Here is a 26,702-nt window from a genome sequence, read left to right as displayed (position 1 = left end):
CTGCTCTATCAAACAGGTAAAATGGAGTTAGAGATGCATTCTGGACAAAGAGTTTGCTTATGATGCAATAAGGAGTTTATACTGAAGGAAATGTGGACAAAATCAGGAGGGAAATCGGATGGGAGTGACCTGACTTGATGGCAGGATTCACAGATTAGTAGAGGGGGTGCTGACGGTTAGGAATTGGGGTGGCAATTGGAAAGGAAAGACCTGGAAAAAAAAAAAGAGAGAACCCTGATGAGAGAGAAGTGGTAGGTAAAATAATAAATTAATCATCAGGAACAGGAGAGAGAAGAAACAAAAGAAAGAGAAAAAGAAGACAGTCCCTGAAAAAGGGAGAAAAGGAATAAGCCAGTTAATACGGAAAACTTTGGGCAGTGAAAGGAACAGGACCAGCATAGAACCAGATGATGAGGTGGTTAAGGCAGAAGCTGGGAGAAGACTGCCAGGTTCTGACGTGAAGGAGGAAATAGGATCAAACTCACTGTTTTCTGCCATTATTGGCAACTTTTCAAACGGTCATACCTACCACAAAAAAGCATCAGAATAATACAAAAACTATCTGTAGATAACAGAGATTCAAATAGTTGTGGTTAATTTATTACTGATACGTTTCCAATGTGAAAGGTCTGATGAATGTCCATAACAAGGATGATGCAACTGACAAGCAAATTTGGTTGTACACGTGGCGTGAAGAACAAGATAATAAAGCCATTTCAAAACACTTTGATAAAAACGATAAAATGTCTCCTAAGGACCATGATTAAGCCTATTTTCAAAGAAGTTAGTGAAGTGTTACATCTGATTTATAAAATTAGAATGTACTGTTTACAGAGGAAATAATTTCAATCTATAAAATAATAATCCTGAGACATAATACACATAACATACCCATAATAGGCAAAGCATATGCTAAGAATATCCCAAGATTATTAAGTACAGTGAGTTAGTAAGTCTGGAGTAGAGTCTAGACATCTGTATTTTTATAAAACCTCATGCTTGTATCTGATGTATATACATCCCCAGAGCCACTGGCCCAGAAGATGTCAGATTCAAATGAAGAATAAACTTGTGGCCAATAAGCATTTTAAATAATAACTGAAATTTATGACTAACAACACTTTACTGTTGATGCCAATGTCATCAATCACAACTGCACCGAGACTTTGATAAATAGAAGTATGTCATGGACCACAAGGGCATTGACACATTCCCAGGAACCTCCCAAATAGGATGCAGTTTCTGAAATATTTATATTAATAATATTTTACTCATAAAAATTTTACTTAGGGGAGGATACACATCTCTTTTGATTTGACATCTCTTCTCATGCAACCCATCAATAGGAATATAGATTTTTTTTAAACCTACTTATTTCTAGTGCTTTACACGGTGAAAGAACACATCTCTGTGATTTTGCAGGGGCCCTCTGGGAATCATAAGTACAGTTTTAGATACAAAAGATATCCTGAGAGTTTCACTTTTTGTTGTTGTTGTTCTATCCTGTCTGATTTGGGGAAGAATAAAATAAAAAATACTATCAGAGGAGATATAGACACTTGATTAAGTGGGTGCCTGAGAAACAATACTTGTTACCTATTTAATTGAAGTGACAAAAAATTAAAAATAAACATTGAAGGTAACATAATTGTAAAAATCTTAGCTCTTTCAGAAGTGAGGATTCTTCTCTTTTTTGTTGTTGTTTTCTTAAATAAGCCAGGATGTGACAAAGTCAGCATAAAGTGCAGAAAGTTACTCTGATAAGACAATCTTTGCTATGTAGGTAGATGACACTGAAAGATTAACCCTTCATATTGTAAGTGAAAGCCATAAATGGTAAATCAAGGAAGCAGTTTCATCAACATTGAGCAAATTTGCTAAGCCATTAACACATTCCATAGCTTTTCAGACTCAGGTATTATAAACCAAGGCAAATAAAATTTACATTCCAAGCTTTGCCTTTCCTTGTGCTCTTTAATTTTCTGGAACATACTGCCTGGCACTTGAGGACAAATCCTGCGAGACCATGAGAACTAATTTCAGAAGATGTTATTAGCATAGGATGCTTTCATCATTACTGCCTTCAAGTAATCAATAAAGAAGCATTTTTAAAGGTTCTCAGTTTCAATTTCCAATACAGTTAGTACCAGTAGCTACAACCCCCATAAACTCTTTGGAGTCCTCAATAAGTTTTAAGAGTGTAAATGGGTTTGAAGAACAAAAAAAGAAAAAAAGAAAGGAAAAATGACAGAGGAGTACTATTTTAGGGGAAAACTATTCTTTTCCTTGAAAAATAGAAGCACATTTGTCATCGTATTTTCTCTGACACTGTTGCTCCTAAAGTAGTCTCAAACACCAATATTAATGTAACTTTAAACCGAACCAAAGTGACCAACTTCTATTTCATAGAGAAAACTTCGAAGTAGATAATGGAGAATTGCCTGTCACCAATCAGCATTTTAGCCAACAAGGAGAACTCATAAATACATCTAACACAACTTTCTAAATACACACACTTACTACAACTTTATATCCCTTCTGAAAGTGGCAAAAAATAATGAAAGATATAACTTATCTGTAGCATGTTAAAAGCAAAAGCATATAAATATAAAATTATGCTCAGTGATCAATGTTTCAGGGGTTTATCTTACTTTGAAATAATTTAGGTGTTCAGTGATTATCCATTAATTAGCTCTATTTAATCGGTCTAAGGATTCAAATTCCCTAGAGTTCTTTTTTTTAAATTGAGATATAATTCACATACCATAAAATTAGCCTTTTTTTCTATAAATCATTTTCACAGTTCTCTTTTTCTAAAATTTATTTATTTAATTTATTTTTTTTGGCTGCGTTGGATCTTCATTACTGCGTGCGGGCTTTCTCTAGTTGTGGCGAGCGGGAGCCACTCTTCATTGCGGTGCGCAGGCTTCTCATTGCAGTGGCTTCTCTTGTTGCGGAGCATGGGCTCTAGGCACGTGGGCTTCAGTAGTTGTGACACGTGGGCTCAGTAGCTGTGGCTCATGGCCTCTAGAGTGCAGGCTCAGTAGTTGTGGCACACGGGCTTAGTTGCTCTGCGGCATGTGGGATCTTCCCGGACCAGGGCTTGAACCCGTGTCTCCTGCATTAGCAGGTGGATTCTTAACCACTGCGCCACCAGGGAAGCCCCAAAATTAGACATTTTAATGTGTACAATTCAGTGGGTTTTAGTATATTCACAAGATTATACAACCATCACCATTACCCAGAATATTTTCATCACCCCAAAAAGAAAGCCCATACCCATTAGCAGTCCTTCTCTATAATTCCCTTTCCCCTCTATCTCAGCAACTGCTAATATACGTTATGTCTCTCTGTTTTACCTATTCTGGATGTTTCACATAAATAGAATATACAACATGTGGCTTTTAGTGTCTGGCTCCTTTCTCTTAGCATATTGTTTTCAAGGTTCATCCATCCTAGAGCAAGTATCAGTATTTCATGCCTTTTAGGGCCAAATAATATTTCATTGTATGGATATACCACATTTAGTTTATCTGTTCATCAGTTGGTGGACATATGGGTTGTCTCCACTTTTTGGTTATTATGAATAATGCTGCTATGACCATCTGTATACAAGTTTTGGTATGAAAATATGTTTTGAATTTTCCTGAGTGGAACCTAGGGGTGGAATTTCTAGATCACAAGGTAACTGTATATATTTAATTTTTGAAGAACTACAGAACTGCTTTCCACAGCAGCTGCATTATTTTACATTCAGACCAGCAGAAGCTGAGGGTTCCAAATTCTCTACATTCTCACCAACACTCATCATTGTGTATTTGATTCTAGCCATCTTGGTGCACATGAACTGGTATCTCATGGTGGTTTTGATCTGCAATTCCTTAATGACTAATGATGTTGAGCATCTTTTTCATATGCTTATTGGCCATTTGTATATGATCTTTGGAGAAATGTCAAGTCAGATCCTTTGCCAATTTTTCAATTGGTTGTCATTTTATTAAATTCCCTAAAGATCTTGGAAATTATCTTCAAGCTGACATACTACAAAACATGATTCCTATTAAAATAAAGCATCTGTCAAAATAATGATTCAATTTAGTTGTAGAAAAAGTGATATTTTTCATAACCAATCAGTACACCTGCATAAGTTTAGAGAAAGCATGTCCAAATAGAATAGAAATGTGTTTTTACATTATACTTGACATTGATAAATCAGAGAAAATATTGATTTTTTTATTATACCAAAATTATTCAGCTAGTCTTATTTGCCAAAGGTTTACCTTAATTACATCAACTTGGATTCTTAAAATGTTTCTGATTAGTTTCTGCAAGAGTACATTTTATTTTAATTGTAGCGTATTGAAAGTATTATTAGTTCAAGCTCCCTGTTTTCTTGGAATTTTAGAGACTTTGAAAGGACACTTATCTCTACAAGCCAGCCGGAATAGAGCTCCTTTATTTTTCTATTTACTCTTTCCCTGTCCTTCAGCACTAAGACGATATTCTCATCTCTTCACCTCTGAGCATCTAATACGTCTGAAGGTGGAACACTGCTGTCTGTCTGACTTCTCTCATTCCTCAAGACAGCTTTTCTTTCTTAAAACAAGTTCTATCACCTATTCTTCCATCTTCGTTACATCTGAAATTTCCACACCCCCCCACCCTTAGTCTTTTTGTTTAAAATTGAATCTTTTTCACTGTTACTGTTTCCATTCTTATTTGTTTTTGTCTTCTTTTTTTTAAAATCATCTTTCACTGCTGGAGGCAAACGGACTGGAGAGTGGTTCTGCAATCCTTTGTTTATTATTGCTTTTGACTTTATCCTAATCAAACTTTCTTAATCTCTCTCTCATGCTCCATCCAGCTCAAATGCCTCTTAATTTTCATTAGAACACTAATATCACAAATGGTGTAACACAGACACCCTTCTTCTGTCGTTCAGAATGGTAATTTCTAAAGTATTCTTATCTATGTTTTCTCTCCCTCATTTCTTCATAACCGCCTTGGAGACAGGTATCAGGAAGGAGGGGGAAGCAGGAGGGAGAATGGGAGAGAAGGAGGGAGAGAGAGAAGGGAAAGCAGAGGCGGAGAAGATGGAGGGAGAAGTCTGCTTGGCTGCTTGGAAGCAGCGAATAGGACTCCTCATTCCCACCTTCCTACATTAAAAAACTTTGGTTTTACTCTATAAATTCTATAAAACACATTTGTAACTTAATTACAGGGGCCTAAAACATAATAATAGGCTTGTCCACCAATCACACTTGTTATTCAAATTGCCCTTTCACCTGAGTGAGCAAGACTCCTTTTGTGAGGGACATGGCCCTCACAAGAGGAGGGAAAACCCAGAGGAAGGAAAAGATACAGAATATTCAGGGAATATTGAAGAAGATAAAAATTAGAAAGTTTTCAAGGGCCGTAAATGCCAAACTGGGAGCCTGAATGTCACTCTTTATCCTGTTTTGACTTAAGGAAGGACAGTAAATTCTGAACAGGACTTCTTTGCACATGCTGTTCCCTGTGCCTGCAATGGTCTTGTCTCTGGCCCTCACTCCCGGCACACTACTCCCCTTTTCTTGGTAGAGGTGGCTCCTTCTCATATTTGGCTTAAATGTTTACTTCCTCATGACACCCTGCACATGTGATCCATTCCCTCCTCACTTTTTTATCACAGCATCTGTGATTTGTTTCTATATAATTAATTAAACCACCAAGTGTAATGATGTGTTTATTTATCTGCCCAGCCTCTCCACTGGCACAAAGTGTCACAAAGTTAGGGACCATGAGTTTGTTTACAATGTTTCCTTAAAAATAATGACCATCTCTATCCAGCATTCATATCCCCATCCAGCCAAATCCTTCCCTCTCTTCCAGACCCAAATCAAGTCCATCTCTTCCAACAAACTGTTCACCGCTTTCTGTCCACAATGCATCAAGAAGAGGAGAGGGCAAAACAAAGACCCTCATAAAGCATCTACCTTTTTTAGCAGGCAAAAAAGAGAGACGGAACCCTAGGAAAGAGAGGAACAGAAGAAGTCAATGTCCCTGACCCCAAGAGAAAAGAGAGTTTCAAATAGGAGTTGGTAAACAGCCTTAGAAACTGCACAGATGCAGAATGGGCTGTGAACAAATGCTTTTCCACTTGGAGATCACCACTGATCTTTAAGAGCAATTTGCAAGACATACTGTATGATCTCACTTATATGTCAAATCTAAAAAAAATAAAAAGCTCTATGGACACAGAGAACACATTTGTGGTTGCCAGAGACAGGTCAAAAAGTCCAAACTTCAAGTTATAAAATAAATGTCATGGGGATGTAATGTACAGTATGCTGACTATAGTTAATAATAGGGTATTGTATATTTGACAGTTGCTAAGAGAGTAGATCTTAAACATTCTCATCACAGGAAAAAACAATTTGTAACTACGTGTGTTAACTAGACTTACTATGGTGATGGTTTAGTAATATATCCATATATTTAATTATCACGTCATACACCTGAAACTAACATAATGTTATGTCAATTATACCTCAATTTTTGAAAGAAAAAGAACATAAAAAAATAAGAGGATGCTTCATCGGGGTGATAGGGATGGAAAGCAAATTGTCAGGGTTCAAGAGTGTGCTTTTGAGAAGCCAGGAAAAAAGAAGAAAAAGAAGGAGAAGGGAGGAGGAGGGGAGGGGGAGGGGAGGAGGGGGAGGAGAGAGAGGAAAGGAAGAAAAGGAGAAGTAGCTTGTGTCTAAGGAAGAGAGAGATGTGGATAGTTGACAAGAGAAAGATTAAAAACATAGGGGCGGGCTTCCCTGGTGGCGCAGTGGTTAAGAATCCACTTGCCAATGCAGGGTTCGAGCCCTGGTCCGGGAAGACCCCACATGCCGCGGAGCAACTAACCCCGAGTGCCACAACTCCTGAAGCCCGCGCGCCTAGAGCCCGTGCTCCGCAGCAAGAGAAGCCACGGCAAGGAGAAGCCCGTGCACCGCAACCAAGAGTAGCCCCCGCTCGCCGCAACTAGAGAAAGCCCGCGCGCGCAGAAACAAAGACCCAACGCAGCCAAAAATAAATAAAAACAAAACAAAAACCCATAGGGACAAGACGGTGCTGAATGAGGTTGGGAGGGAACTGTTAGTGATGTGTTGTTAAAGGAAGCTTCAGAACTTCCTTACAGAATTGCCAAGACCGCATACGGCAGTAACCTAACTTCACATTTGCTTTTATCTCACATGTTGGAACAATGGCAGCAAGCCATAGAAGAGACGATGGCAATAATGTCTCTGTCAATAAGACACTGAGGCCTGAGCACAAAACCAACTGTGAGGGGAGGGTTGCTTGTACCGCAAAGCCCAAACCCACCCATCCACTTTCTCATGAGGTCTTTACCAAAATTCATCTACATGGCTCTCACTCATATCCCTAAGAAAGGGATTTGCAAAATCTTCCCCCATAGCATCACAGAATTCCAGATCTGGAAGAGACATTAAAAATTATCTAATCATCCACCACAATGGGCCCCCAAATCAAGGATGATGTTTTCCTTTCCCTATTGTAGTTTCCTTTCTTCTCTGCAGGATAATATTTCTTTTAATAAAGTTCGCTCTTCCACCAAAATATGACAGAGGCATAGCCGGTAAATAGAATGTCTCAGCTTTCCATCTCTGAGCCTCTAACTGGTTTAATAATTCACTCCCTCTCAGTGCCTTAAAGATGGAGCTTTTATCTTTGAATCCATCTATAAAACCATTCTCTTCTCCTCCCACTTGCTAAATGGACTCCATTTATCACTCATTTTATGGGTGCTTATCTACTCCAAGGGAAGTGTGATCAGATAACCTGGTCCTTAGAAAAGCAGAGGAAGATTGTTAGGAATGGCTTCTATTGTTTGAGAACCTCTCTTTGATCTGAAATTTTTAGGAAGGTTATAGGATGTCTCCAGGGTGTTTTGCATTTTTGATGGCCCAGGAAATTATTACCTTGGTCTCAGAGTCTGGAGAGCCTTTGCTAAACACGTTCGCTGGATCCAACCCTTCAGGATGATTTGAGAATGAGCTTAATCCCTAGTCCGAGACTGAACATTCCTGGTTTAATGTTGTGATATAATATGACAGATTTATACATTGCTCTGACATAACGAAATGCAACGAGATGAAGTGTTTTATTTACACAGTAACCTCTTGTTTCAACAGCTCACTGACTGCTGTATAGGCTTTCTTGGCCTTGTAGAAAAGGCCCCAGGAAACATCCCTGTGAGCCTTGCAGCACAGCCTCACCAGTTCACAAAGACCAAGCTCTAGGCCAGGAAGTCAGGAAGGAAGAAAACAACAATATAAACAAACAAGAAAAAAAAAAACCAGGAGGCCTGGGCACACCTACTCCTCAAAGGCACCCGTACAGCTCTTGGCTGCCCAGGTGGCCTCTCCTCTATCCGCATACAGAGACCACAGAGTAAATGTTTGTTGAATGAATCCTTTCCCAGGTAGGGCACTCACTCAACAAACACGGCTGATCATTCCTTCAGTGAACACTGTTCCCTCCAGGAGAGAAAAGGCAGTCGGTACAAAGATGAAAGGGCTATAGCTCTGCATCCAGGGAGAAGGCAGCCTTGTGAGGAAAGCAGACAAACACTTAAAATCGAAGTGCTGTGCCCTACAGGAGCAGACATCCTGGGTGTTAGGGAAGGGGATGTGGAGAAGAGATTAAATCCTGGGGTAGCTGTAGAAAACGCTAGAGAATCATCTCAGATGAAAATCATTTCAGCTGTTACGGACCAAACTCATAGGACTCAAACTCAACTCCCCAGGTGGAGAACATGGGGAAAGATTTGGTGCCTTCTACCAGAGGCTCTGGCTATCATGTTAGAAGGTACAGGAGTTCTTGGTCACGACTCTTCAGGAAATTTGAGAAGTAAATGAGTGAGTGTGATAGAGGGATGCTGGCTCACCATCTTCCAGAGCACGACCAGGACTGGGCATGGAGGAGAGCAGGGGACACCCTAGATGACAATGTTCTTATTTACTAGAGCAAAGCATATCCTGGATGCAAAAAAAAAAAAGCCTTCTTCATCACCAACTCGGGAAACACAAGAAGGAGCTGGCTTGCTCCAAGGTTTCCCTCCACCCTCTAGCTTTTAGAGAGAGAAGAAAAATCAGACCTCATTCTAAAGTAAAGCCTGGCTCCTCAAAGTGTGACTGAAAGACCAGGAGTACAAGCATCAGCTGGAAGCTTGTTAGAAATGCAGAAGCTCAGGCCCCAGCCCCAACCTGCTGCCCCAGAAGCTGCACTCTAACGAGATCCCCAGGTGATGTGCGTGCTGGGCCAAGTTTGAGAAATCCCGCCCTAGACCAGCAGGGGGGCTAAATACTGGACTCACCTGAGGGGCTTTTTCAACAATTGATCCCACCCCCAGGAATTCTGATTTAAATAGCCCAGCTCCTTAAGTGATTCCAAATGTGCAGGAAGGGTGGTTCAGCACCCAGAGGCCTCCAGTTCCCCCATGAGAACCTTTGAAATAGCCGCAGGTCTGGACGCTGCCGCCATGGAATCAGCACAGGGGCTCCCTGAAGCCCAGGGAAGCAGCTGCCCGTCCCGGTGCAGGTAGGAGCGGGGACCAGGACTGGCTGGCCACACCCAGGGGCCACAGCTCATCAAGACTGTTCGCTGTGCATTTCAGAATGTGGACTCCGTGTAGAAATTTGCCATGGTAGATCAAAACATGAAGCCTGGAACGTTCTATGCCTGAGCGTTTAGCTCATCCTCAAACAAGTCTTTTGCAATTAGGATAGCAGGAAGGTTGTCCAAAAAAGTTAGGGGCCTAAAGTTGAAGAGCCAAAAAAAAAAAAAAGCTCCAAAAAACAAGAGGACAAAAAGAGGAGTTACCCTAATGAAGCGACACCCAGCAAACCCCTGCGGTGAGTCAGCACGGGGAGGCCCAGCCCCTTCTAGGGGAGCTCAGCGTGGGGCTGGGCAGGGCTGTGTGTGGGCAGAAGCTGCTGTTTCTCGTCCCAAGACCAAGTCTGAACAGCAACTTCCCTCCCTCAGCTGCTTGAATTTTTTTTTTTTCCTCTGAGGCTGGAAAGAAGTGTCACATTTTGCTCCCTCCTAAGCCCGCTCCCCACCCTTTCCCAGGGACCGTGCGCCGTGTGGAGGGGCGCACTGGGAGCCACCTCCAGCCTCGGGTGGCTGTGACTGCAGGAAGAACTTTCAGCCCCTCTCATCCTCGCACTATGAAGTTCCTCGGGAAGCCCAGGAGCCAGAGAGCTGCTTTTCTGCCTCTTTGCTTGCTCTTTTTGAAGATTCTGCACCCAGGGCACAGCCATCTTTACAGCAGCCGCTATGCTGGGTAAGTGGAGAGGCTCTCATGCCCCGATCAGCTTGGACTCCGGTCAGGGGGCTGGTATGCGCCTGAGTGTGCCTCACTTTCTCTGGTCTGTAGTCTCTGCGTGAATCTGCATGCTTTCCTGGTCACCTAACATTAAATGTATATGCAGTCCCTGGCTCTTTGGAGAGAATGTGGTGGACGCAAGTCTAGTTTCTCATACTGTTTATGAAGTGCCAACCTCAGCCGTGGACCACTGTTGATGGGGCTTCTGTCTTTGGAATAGCGGTGGCCAGTATGTGCAGTATTTGCCTTGGTGGTTGCTCGGTAGGAAGGATGCTGTTGTGACACGTGAATTGTGACCTGAAAACTAAAGCTTCCCCTTTAGGATTGTATGCAGAAGCCGTGGGTGGAAACTCACCAGTGATTAAAAATCGTGTGGGTATTTTTTTTTTTGAGTGCTTGTTAGCCTACAGAGTGGTTATTAGATTTTCTAATCTGAGCGATGCAAATGAGTCAACTCAAAATAAGAATAAACGTAGCCAACTGTAAAGTTATGGGTGTTTTTCTGAAGGGAGAAACACAGAAGGGGAAAACCATTTGTATTTCCCCGCTCTGTGGGTTAGCACGCTTTGTGTTTGCTTCGCCTAACGAGGCACGGGGCTGCGTGTAAAGCGGCTGGGACTGCGCATGTCCTACTATCCTGAAGGGTTGCTTCGAAATATGCAGCGAGTGCTTTGCTTGAATTTGCAAGGGGTCGTTCTTTGAATCTGGAAATTATGGCATTCCTGCATTTTAGGGCTGGAAGAACCTTAAATAGCTCCTCTAGTTCAATTCCTTTCTACAGAGGAGGAAAACCAGGGTCTTAAATCTTTGTGTTTTTTTTTTCTTTTCTTCTTTTAAAAATATTTATTTAGTTGAGGTGTAGTCGATTTACAATGTCAGTTTCTTTTTTAATTTATTTATTTAATTTTGGCTGTATTGGGTCTTCTTTGCGGCACGCCGGCTTTCTCTGGTTGCGGCGAGCGGGGACTACTCTTCTCTGCAGTGCACGGGCTTCTCATTGCGGTGGCTTGTTGCGCAGCTCGGGCTCTAGAGCGCAGGCGCAGTAGTTGTGGCGCACGGGCTTAGTTGCTCTGCAGCATGTGGGATCTTCCCGGACCAGGGCTCGAACCCGTGTCTCCTGCATTGGCAGCCAGATTCTTAACCACTGCACCACCAGAGAAGCCCTACAATGTTATATTAGTTTCACGTGTACAACATAGTGATTCAAAATTTTTAGAGATTTTACTCCATTTAAAGTTATAAAATATTGACTATATTCCCTGTGCTGTACAATATATCCGTGTCGCTTATTATTTTATTTTTTAACATCTTTATTGGAGTATAATTGCTTTACAATGTGGTGTTAGCTTCTGCTGTATAACAGTGAATCAGCTATACATATATCCCCATATCTCCTCCCTCTTGCGTCTCCCTCCCACCCTCCCTATCCCACCCCTCTAGGTGGACAAAGCACAGAACTGATCTCCCTGTGCTATGTGGCTGCTTCCCACTAGCTATCTGTTTTACGTTTGGTAGTGTGTATATGTCTATGCCACTCTCTGGCTTCGTCCCAGCTTACCCTTCCCCCTCCCCTTAAATCTTTTTAAATAGACTACAGTTGTTCAATGATGGCCAGTTGAGGAAAACTTTCATATCGATCTGAATGACAGCCAGGTCTTGAAGCAAAGTTGTTCTTTCTAGGAATCGTGTAGAGAAGGATTTATAAGAGTGATCCTGGAAAAGAGAATTGTTTCCGTTTCTCTCCTGGAGAATCTGGGCACTGCTTTAGAATTCCCCTGAATACAGTACTTACAGAGGAAATTGTTCCCTCAGTTTAAGGGGACACAGGATGGGGGTGGAGGTGTTGGTGGGGATAAGGGCTATGGATGATAATACAATCCCCAGATTTTCCACCCCGGTGTTCCCGGGAGAAACACAGGAGTTAACATCTCAGGGCTGCTTTTACGTCTCCTGGACACGGTTCGCCCTCGGAGCCCTGGGTAAGGAAGACGTGTTTAGTGACTGCCTGTGCGGGCCAAGGTGTGGAGGCGTTTACTCCGACTCTTAATGGATGTCAGGCCTGTGATAAACATATCACGGATTTAGATGCGCCCATGCAACGTAGGACCTCGCTCCCCTGCTCAGAGGTAGCCCCGCCCATAATGATTTGAGTGTGTGGCCCTCATCAATGGTAAGTGACCAGGCCTGCTTCAGTGGAGCAGGTGTGCACACTTCTCTAAACGCCACTTAGAAGAAACGAGGCCAAAGGCGGCGGCCTTTTCTTCGAGAATTTGGAATCTTTGTGGACGAAGTTGCACTACCTTTTCTGTTGTTCTGCAAAGAAAGTAATAGTTGCCATTTCCTCTTTGGCTGCTACCTAATAAGTTAGTCCCAAATGTGCAAATGAAAGGTGACTGAAAGTTGGAAGAAAAAGATGAAACATGAGACACTGAAGGGAGCCTTCCCTGTCCATCACAGGAGAGCTCCTCCAAAACCAGAGAGGTTTCAGAGCATACTCCCCACCGAAAATGGGGGATTTTTACCTTCCCTTCATTAGATACATGTCATTCTCTCATCACCAAAGACAGAAACGCTGCCTAGGTTTGGGATTATTTTGCTCTAGTTCCCCAGAAACTACTTTCTGCAAGTCTAGCTAAGAACCTGGTGGAGTGACCTGGTAGAATAGTATTGAGCATTATTTTTGTTGCCCATACAAAGTTATCATTCTAAGCCCTCATTTTTGTCCCTTAAGTAATTTGTTTTGGTGGTGTTGGTAGAAATTATGAAACAGCCCTTTTTCTTGCATTTTTGTTTAAAAAATTATTTTTGTAAGTCTTGGTTGAATATAATAATACGTGATTATCATTTGCAAGACTCTGAGCATGGACAAAAAATAGAACACTCCGGGCAGACCAGCGTGCTTCCTGAGAGCAGCTAATGAGCCTACTCTTCTTTCTACACAAACTGGTAACAATTGTGTGGTGCCAGCTGTATAATAGATGCTTGGGAAATAGCAGATTTAAGCATCTCATGAAAAAAATGTAGAGACTACAAGGAAAATCTGACAAAAACGAATATCTTTTTGGATAACGACATCAAATTACACAGAAGGGTCCTGATTTGGATGGCAAATTGTGGTGTCAGCCTTTTTATTCTCCACTGTGTTTGTTTCCTTAATGAGCTCTACTTTAGGTCTTCAACTACCCTCTTATTTCATTCCTTTTTTTTGAAATGTACTTACTTTTTATACAGCAGGTTCTTATTAGTTGTCCATTTTATACATGTTAGTGTATACATGTCAATCCCAGTCTCCCAATTCACCCCACCACCCCCTCCCCCGCCACTTTCCCCCTTGGTGTCCATACGTTTGTTCTCTACATCTGTGTCTCTATTTCTGCCCTGCATCTTATTTCATTCTTAAAGAGTAAGTTTATCTCTAGTTCCTTCCATACCCCTAAAAAGAATCCTACTTGTCCTGTGTTTTGTAATAGCCACCAGCCATATTTAGGACATCTTTATCTCAGCCTAGGTTAAGGTAACTTTCTCCTAACTGATCTACCTTCCTATAGTCCTTTCTCAGACTGATGCTATAGGACTTCTGTTGTGTTACTCTCTTGCTCAAAGATCTACTTTGGCTACCTATTGCCAAATACATCCAATCCATTCTCTGCCAGGCTCTCAAGGCCTCTATAATCAGACTCTCTTTTCCTCCGTCTCTATTTCACTCTCCTCAGCCCTGAAACTCCCCTGTTAATCAGAGACTAGAGAGCTTCAGCCTTGCTCATCTTTCACAAGCAAGGCAGGCAGGCCTTACTCATAATAAGGGCCTAAAGCAAGGAGGAGGCATCTCAGATCATGAAGGATAGATTAAAATGTGAAGGATAGATACAGATTTGGGGCATGAGGTGCTGGGAAGGGCGTATGGTGGGCTCTAAGGTTGCTTTTGAACTTTTGCCCCCACAAGTTGGTCTGTGGTTAATAGAATAGTTCTCTAGTGTCTTTTGGAAGTTTCTTTTAGCACTTGGCCCTAATTAGTGGGAGATTATTTTCGGTTTTCCTTAGGCACTAGCGCAAAGTGCAGCCCCCAAGTGTGGATTGTTTATCAGCTGATTACACAAAAAGCTTTCTTCCCTGCCATATGTTGCATGTCGGGGCCTCCAGCTTTGCTTGTTAGGATGCACAGTGCTACAGCTCCTACCCCTGACCTGGACTCACAGACAAACAGTACTCCATAGGGATCAGCATTCCTCCTGCCCCTGAGCTGGTGGAAGGAGGAGCGTTTCCCTTGGAGCCCAGTCTGATGATGGAACTTTTATTTTACGGCGCCAGGATACTTTCTGGGTAATGCCATTAAGCCTAATCACTTCCACCCTGTGAAAAGCAGTGAAGGATGTTAATGGTTCATAACTTCACAGCCTAGATTGTGCAAGCTACAAAAGCATTATGTTTTCTGTCTTTATACATGGAATTACTGAATGGAAAATTAAAACTTCTGTTGTTTTAGAGTCTTCATTACGATCAATCAGTAGATAACTAGAATATAGGATTAGAATTTGCTTTGCCAAATAAATGCCTTCCCAACCTGCCTCTGGGCATTAACTTCTTTATGATAAAGCAGAATGCAGAATATGAAGCTTTAGGATCTTATTCTGGGTAGTACAGTAAATTTCCTTAAAGTTTTCTTATTAAAGGTTGAAGCAAATTTCTAAAGGGTTTTCTTCAACAAAATTACCATCTTTGTTCTTTTTCTCAGCATACTTTGAAAATAGTAAAACATTTTCTTAATATCTATGTTGTTAAGGATACTGTTGGGTTGTTTTGTTTTTCTTTCACTTTTTTGCTAGAACAAAGATCCCAAAATTCAATGGCTTAAATGAGAAATTTACTTCTCTCTCATGTAAAAATCCAAAACTGGTATAGTTGATGGTGCCAGAGAATCAGGCTCCCTCTGTCCTATACCTCTGCTGTGCTCAACACTCAACTCCCAAATTTGTTAGGAAGGAGTCTTCCAGCTCTGCAGTCCAGCCAGCAGGAAAATGGAAAGGGATGGTCACTCCTCTTTCCTTTAAAACCACAGTACAGAAGTTCAAACATCACTCCTTACTGGCCAGAATCAGTTTGATGCCCTCAGCTGCAAGGGAGGCTATGAAATAATGGCCAGATCTGGAAGAACATACTGTGAAATAACTAGCAATCTCTCTCTCTCTCTGTGGTCACTCTTATATTTAATGAATGCCAACCCATTCTTCCTTCCACTTGGTTCTCCTAAAGAAATAATCCACCCAAATGGGCATTCAGAATTTTGCACTTCAAGCTGATATAAAAGTGTGCATTTTTATTCTGTATATGATCTTTTAAAGTCAGAGTGTCAGAACTGAAGGAGACCAAAAAGAAAAATCATAGTCCAATCCTTTTATTTAATACCTAAGGAAGCGGAACTCCAGAAAGGTAAAAGGATTTGCAGAGCTGATGGTGGAGTTGGGACGAAAATCCAGGTCAGCCAAGTTCACAGCTTTTTTTTTTTTTTTTTTTTTTTTTTTTTTACAACACTCTTTGGTGAATCCAGAAAACTTCTTACTCTTTTCTATTCCCTAGATTTGTTGGGGGTGAAGTAAAGTGAGTTGGCAAGGCTGAGAAGTGTTTAATGAGGGGGGATTTCATTTCATTTCTATAAACATTTGTAGGGGATCTGGCCCTCTGCTAATCTGGGACTACAGAGATGAAAGAACTGTCCATGTGCGCAGCATAATGAGTACTCGGGCAAGTAAACAAACAATTCCAACTCTGGGATCACTGTGCCCTTAGAGAAAACTCTTGGAGCTGGGTATGTGCAGGAGAGGGTCACTTAATCCAGACTGAAGGGTGGAGAGAGGTCAAAGAGGCTTCTTGTTTGCAAGATGAATCTTAAAAGACAAGCAGAAATTTGGGTGGATTATTAAATATGCAAGATATTTTACATTTTTCTTTTAGATGGTTGGTACTTAAAGGACATGAGCCTCACCTCAGTCATAAGGAACAAGTAGAAATCAGGTTAAGGTTTTCCAGACACAGGGAATAAATTACATGCGCAAAGAACGACAGGTGAGAGAGCTTGTCAAGACTAGAAAATCAGAACAATTAAGCATGGCTAAAGTAGGGGCATTCTCTTGGTGGGAGTATGGAGAGATGAGGTAAGGCTTCAAGGTCATGAATCACCTTATGGCCCCATAGTATGGAGTCCTGATTTCTCCCAAAGGTGACTGGGTGCTGATGAAGAATTTTCACCAGGGAATTTAGATAATTAGTTTTTTTGAGGATAATTCCCTCTACCATCACTGAGAAGGGAAGATTGAGGGCTAAAGATTTGGAGGCAAGAAGACTGGGGTATTATGGTGACCATGGTAATACAGCAGAGCCTGGCTTCTGGTAGGAACAATTGAAGGGAAAGTAGGGAACCAATTAAAGAAATGTTTAGGCTGCAACTAGAGAAAAGCCCGCGGCAGCAATGAAGACCCAATGCAGCCATAAATAAATAAATAAATAAATAATTTTAAAAAGACCCAAAACATATAATTTTAAAAAGTAAATAAAATGTATGTTTACCAAAAAAACAAAATGTTTAGGAGGTGGAATTTTCACAATTAGATAACCAAAGGGGAGAAGAAAGAGAAAATAGTATAAGGTGGTTCTCAGGATTAGTTAACAGGACTGAGCTCTTTGCAGAGAAGGTTAGTACTTTCTCGGATGTGTATGGTTTGAGATGCCTATGAAGTGCCTGATTGGATAGATGGGTCTAAAGCTCAAGGGAAATATCTAGCCTGTAATGTAGATTCCAGTAACTGATGTGTAAAGAATTTCTTGAAACTTTGAGTGTAAGATGAAGCACCCAGGAGGCACTTATTACATGAAAAGAATAAAGGGGGAAAACCAGAGAAGAAACCAGTAGAAAGGCCTAGAGAGAAAATAAGAAACCCAAGAAATGTCAGTTAAAGGGATGTAAGAGATCCGAGAAGGAAGAGGTCAGTCACATCAAGTACTGCAAAGTAGTGCCCATTGGTTTGGCCATTAAGGAAATCATTTGTGTTATCATCAAAAATGCTCTTGGTGGAATGAGGAGTGAAAACCAGAGCACAGTAGGTTGAGGAATGAATGGGATGTGAGGAAATTAGTAGTGAGTGTAGACCATAATTTTAAGAAGCTTATCCATGAAGGGGGTGGGGGGGGTCAATAACTAGAGTTGAAGAGTTGAATCATGTTGCTTTTACTTCTTAGGAAAGATAAGGCCCTATTTTATGCCAGATGGTAGGAATAAGAAAAGAAAGCAAGATTACAGGTAAAGAAGAGGGAGGGGGAGAATGTTGGAGTTAGGTCTCTGAAGAGACAGAAAGCTAGCTGCCCTCTCTTTTTAAAGTAGGTGGAGGGTCCTGATCCTAGAAGAGACAGTGGATAGACAACCTGATAAAAAGAGAGAGGATTTAAAGTGTTCCTGAGGGAGACGACTTGAACCCTCAGAAGGATCACCAAGCATTACTGAGGGCTCAGCTGATGGTAGAGATGAGCTTGTAAAGGAAGCATGAACCCAGCTCCATTATTTTCTTGAGGATCATCCCATGTTTCCTCATGTTATCTAGATCATGCCACCCTGGACCCTCATCACTCAGTCTATTACAGTTCCATGAAAGGGTGAGGATATATCTTTAAGCCCTTAGGAAGCTATAAAGGAAGTCAAGCAAGATCAATGTCAGAAATCTCCCCATCCGTCCTCTGCCTTTCTTTTCTTTGTACCTCTAAGATGGGCTTCTGTAGCTGTGTCTGGCACTCTTTCCCAGGAAGCAAATGCAGAGAAGGTGAGAAAGATAGGGGTCTTTCTTCCCCATCCCTCCTTCCTGCTTTCATTGCTACAGTTCTGACAGTAGCCGCCAGCCTCCACAGTAATGGCTCCTGCCGGATAGCCTCTCTTCTAGGGGCCAGGTCATCCTGCCCTCGAGGAGGATAATTTCCTTTCTTCTTTCGTCCCTTCAGACACAGGAATCACGAACCTCTAGTTTAGTGAGAAACCAAGCTGGAATCGAAAGCAGAAAGAATACATGTTTAACTGAAGATTTGTGTTAGAGCAACTTCTGGAACTCAAAATGAAATGAAAGAGGGCAGAAATGATACAGCAATGGAAGAGAGGATAAAGAAAAGACTGCCACTCGTTTGTATTTCTCTAGCATCAAATGAAACGATAAAGGGCTTTGTAAATCGAAATGTATTACAAAGTACTATGTTAGGTAAATTATTACGTCTGTTGTTCGTTGGAAAGGCTCTCGTGTAGATACATCCTGTTACAAGATTGATTACCTTTCCATTACCTTCTATCTTCCTGGTGAATTAAGTAAAAGATCCATGAAAATGGATCTTCTTAATCAAATAAATGGGCATCCCTCTCCCTCCCCCTGTCAGTTGTCTGAGAACTGGAGGTACGGTCTTCTCTTCCCTCTTTCCAGTCCTCCCATCCTCCCTCATCTCAAAACACTTAACTGATCAAATACCAAGAGTACCGATGATGACTTATCATTCCTTATCCCCAAGTAAGTTTAGGAATCATCAAAGGCAAAAGTGGTAGTCTCTGCATCCTGAGGGCTTCTTTTATTTTTTTAACATCTTTATTGGAGTATAATTGCTTTACAGTGGTGTGTTCATTTCTGCTGTATAACAAAGTGAATCAGCTATACATATGTTTTAATCCAACAGTCTAAACTGGAAAAAAAAATCAAATGGAAATGCGAGTATATTAGGTCAACACACCGTCTTCCTGCTCTTTCTCGGCCTCTGTTTTTTTAACACACCCATCATATATGTTTATAGCGTTTCAGTCTTAGATTACCAACGAATGAAAGATGAAACTTCCACAGGATCACACATCTTATCACCAGATGAGAACCCTGGTCTATTTTTGCACCTACAGACTCTGTAGCCATTGCACATATGACCTCATTTGCCATACTGTCATTTCCCCATCTACCTTTCAGACTGTCCTCTTCTTATCAGACTAATACATGAATCGCCTAAATGTCTACTCAGTTCCTTCTTGTGATTTCTGTGACTGTAATGAGGACACAAGACTTGTCATAAGATGGCTGGGGTCCTACTTATAGCCTGTCAATCATGTTTCCGTGGAACATATGTGTATGTGATAATGTGATAGCAATATATTTGGCATCAGAATTACTAAACATATGGAAGCTTTGAGACGTTGGGGACAAGCCCGTGTAGCAAAATGTTTGGAGTAGTTAGAAATTTGCTGCTGAAAAAAATACTCTAAGCCCTTGACTTTTAGGGCCTAAAATGAAGACACGTGGGGGAGGCCATTTCTCCCTAAGTTTTCAGATCTCTGTGTAGAAGCAATAGGGAACAGACTGCAAAGGGCAGTGATACCTGAAAGGAAAACCACATTGGTGTTCCAGAGAGAAATGTAGTCTGCCTTGTTTCCTCTGTCTCACTTGAGGATTTCTTCTTTCTCTCTTTCCCTAGGAGCCTAGTTTGCCGAGGAGCCTGTACAGCAGCTCCGCGACAGCTGCTCTAAGAACTCTCCAATTACTTCACGCCCCCAATCCACCTGACCCTCCCTTCTTCTCACCCCCAACCCCAAGCCTTTCACTTACAGGAGCAAAGAAATGTATCTTTTTCTTTACTTTCAAGATGGGGGCGATGTGGCTTCTATCCTGAGTCATCTTCGTTTCCCTGGTTTCTGCCTAAAACTACACAAGGTCCCTTATCCTGGCTCTCACCTTTCTAAAAAACATCTCATTCATTCAGTCAACACTATTTATTGAGTGCCTACTGTATGCCCAACACTATTTTAAGTCCTAGGAACACAGGAGTTTAGGTGCTCAGAATATAGCACTGCTTGAGGCACTAGTGAATGAAATCGTCTCTCCTGGGATTTCCAACCTAATGGGATGACAGAAAAGTAATAAACCATGGTGTTAAGTTCTGATAAAGGTTATGAAGATAGTTAAGGCGTAGAGAGGGGATAAACGGGGTCATGAGAAGAGTAAAGTGAGACCGGGAGCCATGTGAATATCTGAGGGTAGAAATTTCCCCATGGGAAACAGCAAAGTGGGGTGGGAGCCTGTTTGGCTGGTCCCTGGACAGGGACCATGGTTCTGGACCGGCAGCATCAGCATCACCTGGGAACTTGTTAGAAATGCAAATATGCAGGCCACACCCTCCCTGCCCTGAGGAACTCTGGGGGTGGGCCCAGCAACTTGGGCTGCAGGGAGCCCTCCAGGTGATGTAAGCTGAAGTTTGAGAACCACTGTGGAGAGTCAGCACCGAGGTGACACGGCTGGAACTGAGCCTTTGAGGGCACAGTTTGTTCCTGCTGCTGCCCTGCAGGTAGACCTCTTTTTCCTGTTAACAATGTGAACAATTGCCATCACCACTACCTCTCTTCCTCTGCACATTTGTCCCGGCAGCACATATTTCTGGGGAAGCTCTCCCTCCCCCACGCCTGCGTGCCTTTCAGGAGCCCTTCGAACACGGCTCCTCCAGCAAGAGGTCCCCATCAATCAGCTGTGATGGCTCCTTCCTCTGAGATCCCATAGCGCTTGCACTGTCACTTATAGCCATCACCACATACTGCTGGATGTTACAGTTGTTTGTGGATGTCCTGTCTTTCCTTTTCATTTATAAGCAAGTTGAGAGTAAGGTGCTATATCTTATTTTTATCTGTATTCTCATAGTCCCCCAGTAGTGTTTATCATATTCAGTAAAAGTTTAGATGGATGGAAAAGGGGGGGAAGGAGGGAGGGAGGAAGAGAGATCGGTAAAGATGGAAACTAATAAACTAGGAATCGGACGGATGACATCTGCAGGCAGTTTTGCCAGACTAGGTAGTGAGAAACAGAAGCCACTTAGCCCCTAGAGCTGCAGGAGGAATGTAGGGATCCCTAGGACCACCTGGGTGTGCCTCGATGCAGTGTTCTCCAGCCTCCTGTCACCTGCTCACTCTGTCTTGGGTATCACCTATCCAACTACCCAAATCTGGTCTCAGGTGTTTTACTTGTACAGCCTCCTAAAATGCTTTGAACAACATTCTGACTCCTGGGAGGTGATCGGAGGTGAAGCTGTCGTTTCCTGCGAGGGCCAGACCGGGCACCGGTGGGCCAACATGATTATTCACCACTGCCTTTTACCAAATGTAGAGACGTGATCTCTGCATTTTTGTCATGGTTATTTCACCCTCTAAGGAATACATACCAATGCGTTTGAGATTATAGATGGCTCCTTAATCATCGATTCACGTTGAGTTTAACATCTCTTCTAGTCTTTGAATAATTTTTATGAACCAAAGGACTTCTGTTTCCCGAAAACTGGGTTCACCTCTTGGGGGCTGTCAAGCCAGAAGACACAACCAAACCAAGGATCAGAAGGAAGGATTTACTCCTTGCAGTGAGTAAGGAGAACACAGGGCATCTTTCTCAAAGCAGTGTCTCCCTGCACAGCAAGATTGGAGAACTATTTTTTTTTTTAAGATGTTGGGGGTAGGAGTTTATTAACTTATTTGTTTATTTTTGCTGTGTTGGGTCTTCGTTTCTGTGCGAGGGCTTTCTCTAGTTGTGGCGAGCGGGGGCCACTCTTCATCGCGGTGCGCTGGCCTCTCACTATCGCAGCCTCTCTTGTTGTGGAGCACAGGCTCCAGACACGCAGGCTCAGTAGTTGTGGCTCACGGGCCTAGTTGCTCTGCGGCATGTGGGATCCTCCCAGACCAGGGCTCGAACCCGTGTCCCCTGCATTAGCAGGCAGATTCTCAACCACTGCGCCACCAGGGAAGCCCCGATTGGAGAACTTTTAAGCTAAGGGTACACACATGTTCATGAAGTTGACAGTCTAAGCTTTAGTTGACTGAAGTCACAAGGGTCAGAAAAGGTCAACATCATCGCTTAGGTTCCACTTGATCTGGTGGTTGAGGGGTCAAGGGGTGTTAGAATTCTGCAAAACAGCTCAAGAACATGCTTGAGCTGGCAGTATTTACTGATTTATTATCTTTGCTATTGTTACTTCTCTTGCCCGATAACAGCCAGTTTGTTCCTGCATTATTTTGTTCCCTTAAGATCACTAATTACTGAGACCTGTTCAGGGGCAAACACTTTGGCCTGGCTTAGATCACAAAATGGCTTAGACCAAAGATGGCTTCTCTTATGTCAAGAAAGCCATGCCTGGTACTCTTTCTCTGGGGACCCCCTACCCTATCTGCTTACACTTCCACATTATCTCTCAGAACTTAATTGTCCACATTCTTCCTTTTAGCTCATCTTTTTCTAAGTCTTTATGTATCTTGATGCAGTATGTCTGATTTCAATTCCTATGCTCAGTTCCCCTACTTAATATGAATTCCAAGTACCACAGAAACAGAATGGCCCTGGAGAGCAGAGGCAGTCTTCCTTTAAAATAAGATAACAATAAAAATTTGAACAGATACAATTGATCAAATAGAGTGTTACGTGGTTCACAGTGTCCTGAGACTTACAGCATTTCCTGCTTGGAGCTCAGCACACGTCCCATGACAGCAGTCAAGGTGAGTAAAATCTGTAAATGTCCAGGCAGAAATTGTGTGAAATCAGTTGGTCCCTGTGACAAAGGCTTAACCTCTTAGAAAGCCTTGAGGGAAGGAGTTGTGGAAAAAAGAAGGGAGAGATGAGGACCAGCTGAGGAACAGCAGGAGGAGGGTCCCAAGGTTGGAGAATTACTCTCCAGTTTTAAAGCTAACACATAGCTTCTCAAGAAAACATATGACATGTAATGCCAAAGGACTTGCCACCATCTTGGCCTCCTTTTTGTAGGTGAAAAAGCATTTGGTTTTTCCTTTAATACAATTTATATAGAGAGCCTTTAACTACAGGTTGAATAGCTTACCATGGGCATAGCTGTTGGTAGGTAAGTTCTTTCTAGGAAAGCAATCTTAATAAGAAAAAGAGGAAGTGATAAAGTGGAATATTGCCTCAAACATTCAGTTAATCCCCCCAAATTAAGCCTTCTAAACCAACCAGTGGAAAGATGCAAAATCAACATGGTGGCCCAGTCTCACTTGTATAATAGCCAATTGCAAGTACTTAAAGGAATGACTTACTGAGCATAGAAAAATTTCATGGTAAATATTTAGCAAAGGTTTTGTATGCTGACACGTACTGTACACTTTAGTTAAACATTATGCACAACTTCTGGTAAACATATTGTATCTTTAAGTATTAATTACTCCAAAGATTCTTTCGTTTATTTCATAGTACAGTGGGAAGCCAGTTCATTTCATCCAACTAGAAATATCCATTAACTTCAAAAAATAGAAATGACCAAACTGGGGCCCGTGAGAATAGTGTACGCTAAGCGGTAAGACCTGTAACTTTCTTTACCTGCTGTCATCATTAAGAACAACACAGGCATCTTGCTTTCACAGTTCAAGCAGAACTCACATTGTCCTTTCTTTGTAAACTACCTTATATTCTTTATCTTTTTGGTTTATCAGGATCTGAGAGCTTATGGGGATACCCACTTAATAATTCGGCTAAAGCTTGCAAGCCCCTCTCTCTTGCCCCTAATAGAGGGAGATAATTATTTTCTTCCATAGCATTTATCTTTCAGGACATCACTTAACTTCCTCCTGAGCTCTCAGAATGCTTTTTGGTATCACTTATCATTTTGAATTATAATTGTCTGTTTAATTGTTAATTCTTTCTGACTAACTGTATACTCTTTGGGGGAAGGAAACTTGTTCTTCCTCAAGTCCAGTCTCTACACAGAGCGCAGATACCTGTAAGTTTTATTGTTGTTACCCCTCTACCCACTGAAGTTGAACCACAGTAAATTGCTAATATCTGACTGTTTATCTAAAATAAGAGCAATTTCATGTGGTTCAACCTAATTATAAGCTTTAACTAACTGAAAAATGAGGATATATGTATTTTTTAATGATGTGGAAATACTAGCAGCTTATATGCAGATTTTCCATCAATCTATCAAGTTTACGGAGTGTATTGCCAGTTTCTAAACTTCAGTGTTGAAAAAAAAACACCAGGGGATCTTGTCAACAAAGCAGATTTGCTTGGAGACGGTTGGGGTAGAGCCTGAGGCTCTGCATTTGTAGCAGGCTCTGAGGCACTGCTGATGCTATGGTTTGCAGGCCATGCTTTGCATAGCAAGTTTTTGGATCACAGCATGAGGAGTCAGGAGATATAAGTTCTAGATCTGCTCCTAGCTATCTGTGTGACTTTAATAAGTTACTTAATCTTTCAGGGCCTTGCTTTCTGTAACGTCTGAGGGTTCAATTAGGGGGTCAGTTCCTTCCAAGTGTTTATGACCTGCTAGGGTCATGTTTACATATGTGATTAGAAAGTTCATACAGCGTAAAGGTTAGAAACACCAGCTCCATCCTCAGACCGCTGGGTTCACATCCCAGCTTCTCCACTTTCTAGCTAAGGGACCTTGGAGGGAGTTGCTTCATCTTTCTGTGCCTCAGTGTCCTCATCTGTGGAACTGAACTAATATCGAATTAGTTTATCTATGCAAAGTGCTTACGACAGAACCTAGCACATGTAAACTCAATCCATTTACTCTGTTTGCAGCACTGATGTTCTCTGTGGTTTCATTTCTAGGAAGCTTTCTTAAGGGAATTATCTGAAATGTGGGCAAAGATTTAGAGTGTGTAGAAAGATGTTTTATCACCAATTTATCCTGTCAAAACCTGGGAAGCTACCTATATGCTCAACAGTGAGAGGCGTGTTTAGTGCATATTATGGAATCTTTTGTGCCCATTGTAAACATCTACAAGAAATTTTTAATGCTTGAGATATAATCTGAAATGGGGAGAAAACAGGATATGGAGCTGAATGAACAGCTCAAGTTTAACTATGACTTATTACATAGGATATAGTTAACTATATCTGTGGAAAAATGCTCAGATATTAAGTGATTATTATGACCAGGTGATAGCATTTTAAGTGATTTTTTTTCCTTCCCCCTCATACTTTTTTCTCTATTTACTAATTGTACATGAAGCACGAGTGACTTTTATATTTAGAGAAAAAGTAATTTTAAACATGTGTAAATTCCCTCCCCCATCCCTTCCCATCCCACAAAAAAATCAACCCTATAGCAAGGAATTCGTCTTCTGTGGTGCCTTATGCCAAAACTGCTCTAGAAGCATTGCAAATAAGAATCAGAAGTCAGTAAATTTAATAATATAACACTCAGTGCTAATTAATGACTGAACATTTTATATTTTGGAATGAAAATGAGATTGTCGGGTATTCCAATGAAGCATTAAATGGCGAAAGCGGATGCCTTACTGCGCGTCACGCAGATGCTGGGGAGACTGAACCACAGGAGCAGGGCTTAAGGCTTTTCAGTTTAGAATAATACCAGAAACAGCCAGCGTCGTGCTGCTATGTGTGTTTAAGTAGATGGAGTCTCAGAGAAATTCTTTGGTGGTCTCAATACCACAGTCCGTTTAAATCTGTATTTAGAGGTTTATTTAGAAGTTAATACAGTGGGTCAGGAAAAGGCATTTGAAGTGACTGGGGGTAGAATCCATTATGCTTTTACATATATCCCCCATGACGTATATTTTTAGCAGCCTGAGCTTGCCCATTATACTTTAAGAAGAAATTGAGGAAAAACATTTGCTAGCAGTTTCCCACACCATAAAGCTGCCATGACAGTGCTAATCAAAACCTAGACCAAGTTGAATGTCTTCTGACTTGCTGACGAAGGTTAAAGGCTGTTTCATCTTGCCTCTATGGGGCATGGATTGTGGGGAAAGTTTGTCTGCATAAATTTTTTTACTACTACGCCACTGCCTGATAAAAGCCCCCATCCTTATTTTTTATCTAACTTTTTAGTACTTTGAACTTCTCACTTTTGGGGTACACATCACCTATGATCTACGGTTGCTTGATTTTCTCCGGAACCAGTAACCTCAACCTCACAACTACAATAAAGTAACTTCTGAATAAAAATCACGTTTCAATCACTTGCAAATCATTGTTCATTGTCTCCCTCTCACTCTCGTGCATTCTAGAACTTTGGCTAAAAAGAATTTTGTCTTCAAACAGGCTTTTGGTTAAAGAATATTGAAAAACAATTTGCAGCTAACTGTGTAACCGAATGCAGTTTAACTGTGGGTGATTCATTGTGTCATCCAGGAAAATAGGTCTCCAAAGTAGGATGCCAAAAAAATCTAGCATTTATTTGATCTCATCCTTATGATAATTTTTATTTTGTATGCTTTATAATATATATAATATGTTGGTAAATTAAATATTACATGTAAATGACTTAAAATACATAGAGACTGGGAGCGCTCACAATATTTAATCCTGGAGGTTTG

The 26,702-nt window shown here is 41.6% G+C and overlaps 1 protein-coding gene across 1 annotated transcript in view; it reads left to right on the top strand.

The window, feature by feature from the left end:
• Positions 1-9,945: 9,945 nt before the first annotated feature.
• CPA6 (carboxypeptidase A6) overlaps positions 9,946-26,702 on the top strand; it is a 266,324-nt gene continuing 249,567 nt past the window's right edge. The window contains exon 1 of the mRNA XM_081258400.1: positions 9,946-10,333. Coding sequence (XP_081114526.1) covers positions 10,218-10,333 — 116 coding nt within the window. The 5' untranslated portion in view covers positions 9,946-10,217. The remainder of the gene's footprint in view (positions 10,334-26,702) is intronic.

Source organism: Mesoplodon bidens (genome assembly GCF_964165515.1).
Source record: "Mesoplodon bidens genome assembly, chromosome: 16".
Classification (NCBI taxonomy): domain Eukaryota; kingdom Metazoa; phylum Chordata; class Mammalia; order Artiodactyla; family Ziphiidae; genus Mesoplodon; species Mesoplodon bidens.
The sequence above is the reverse complement of the archived record's forward strand: the minus strand, read 5'-3'. Positions and strand labels throughout refer to the sequence as shown.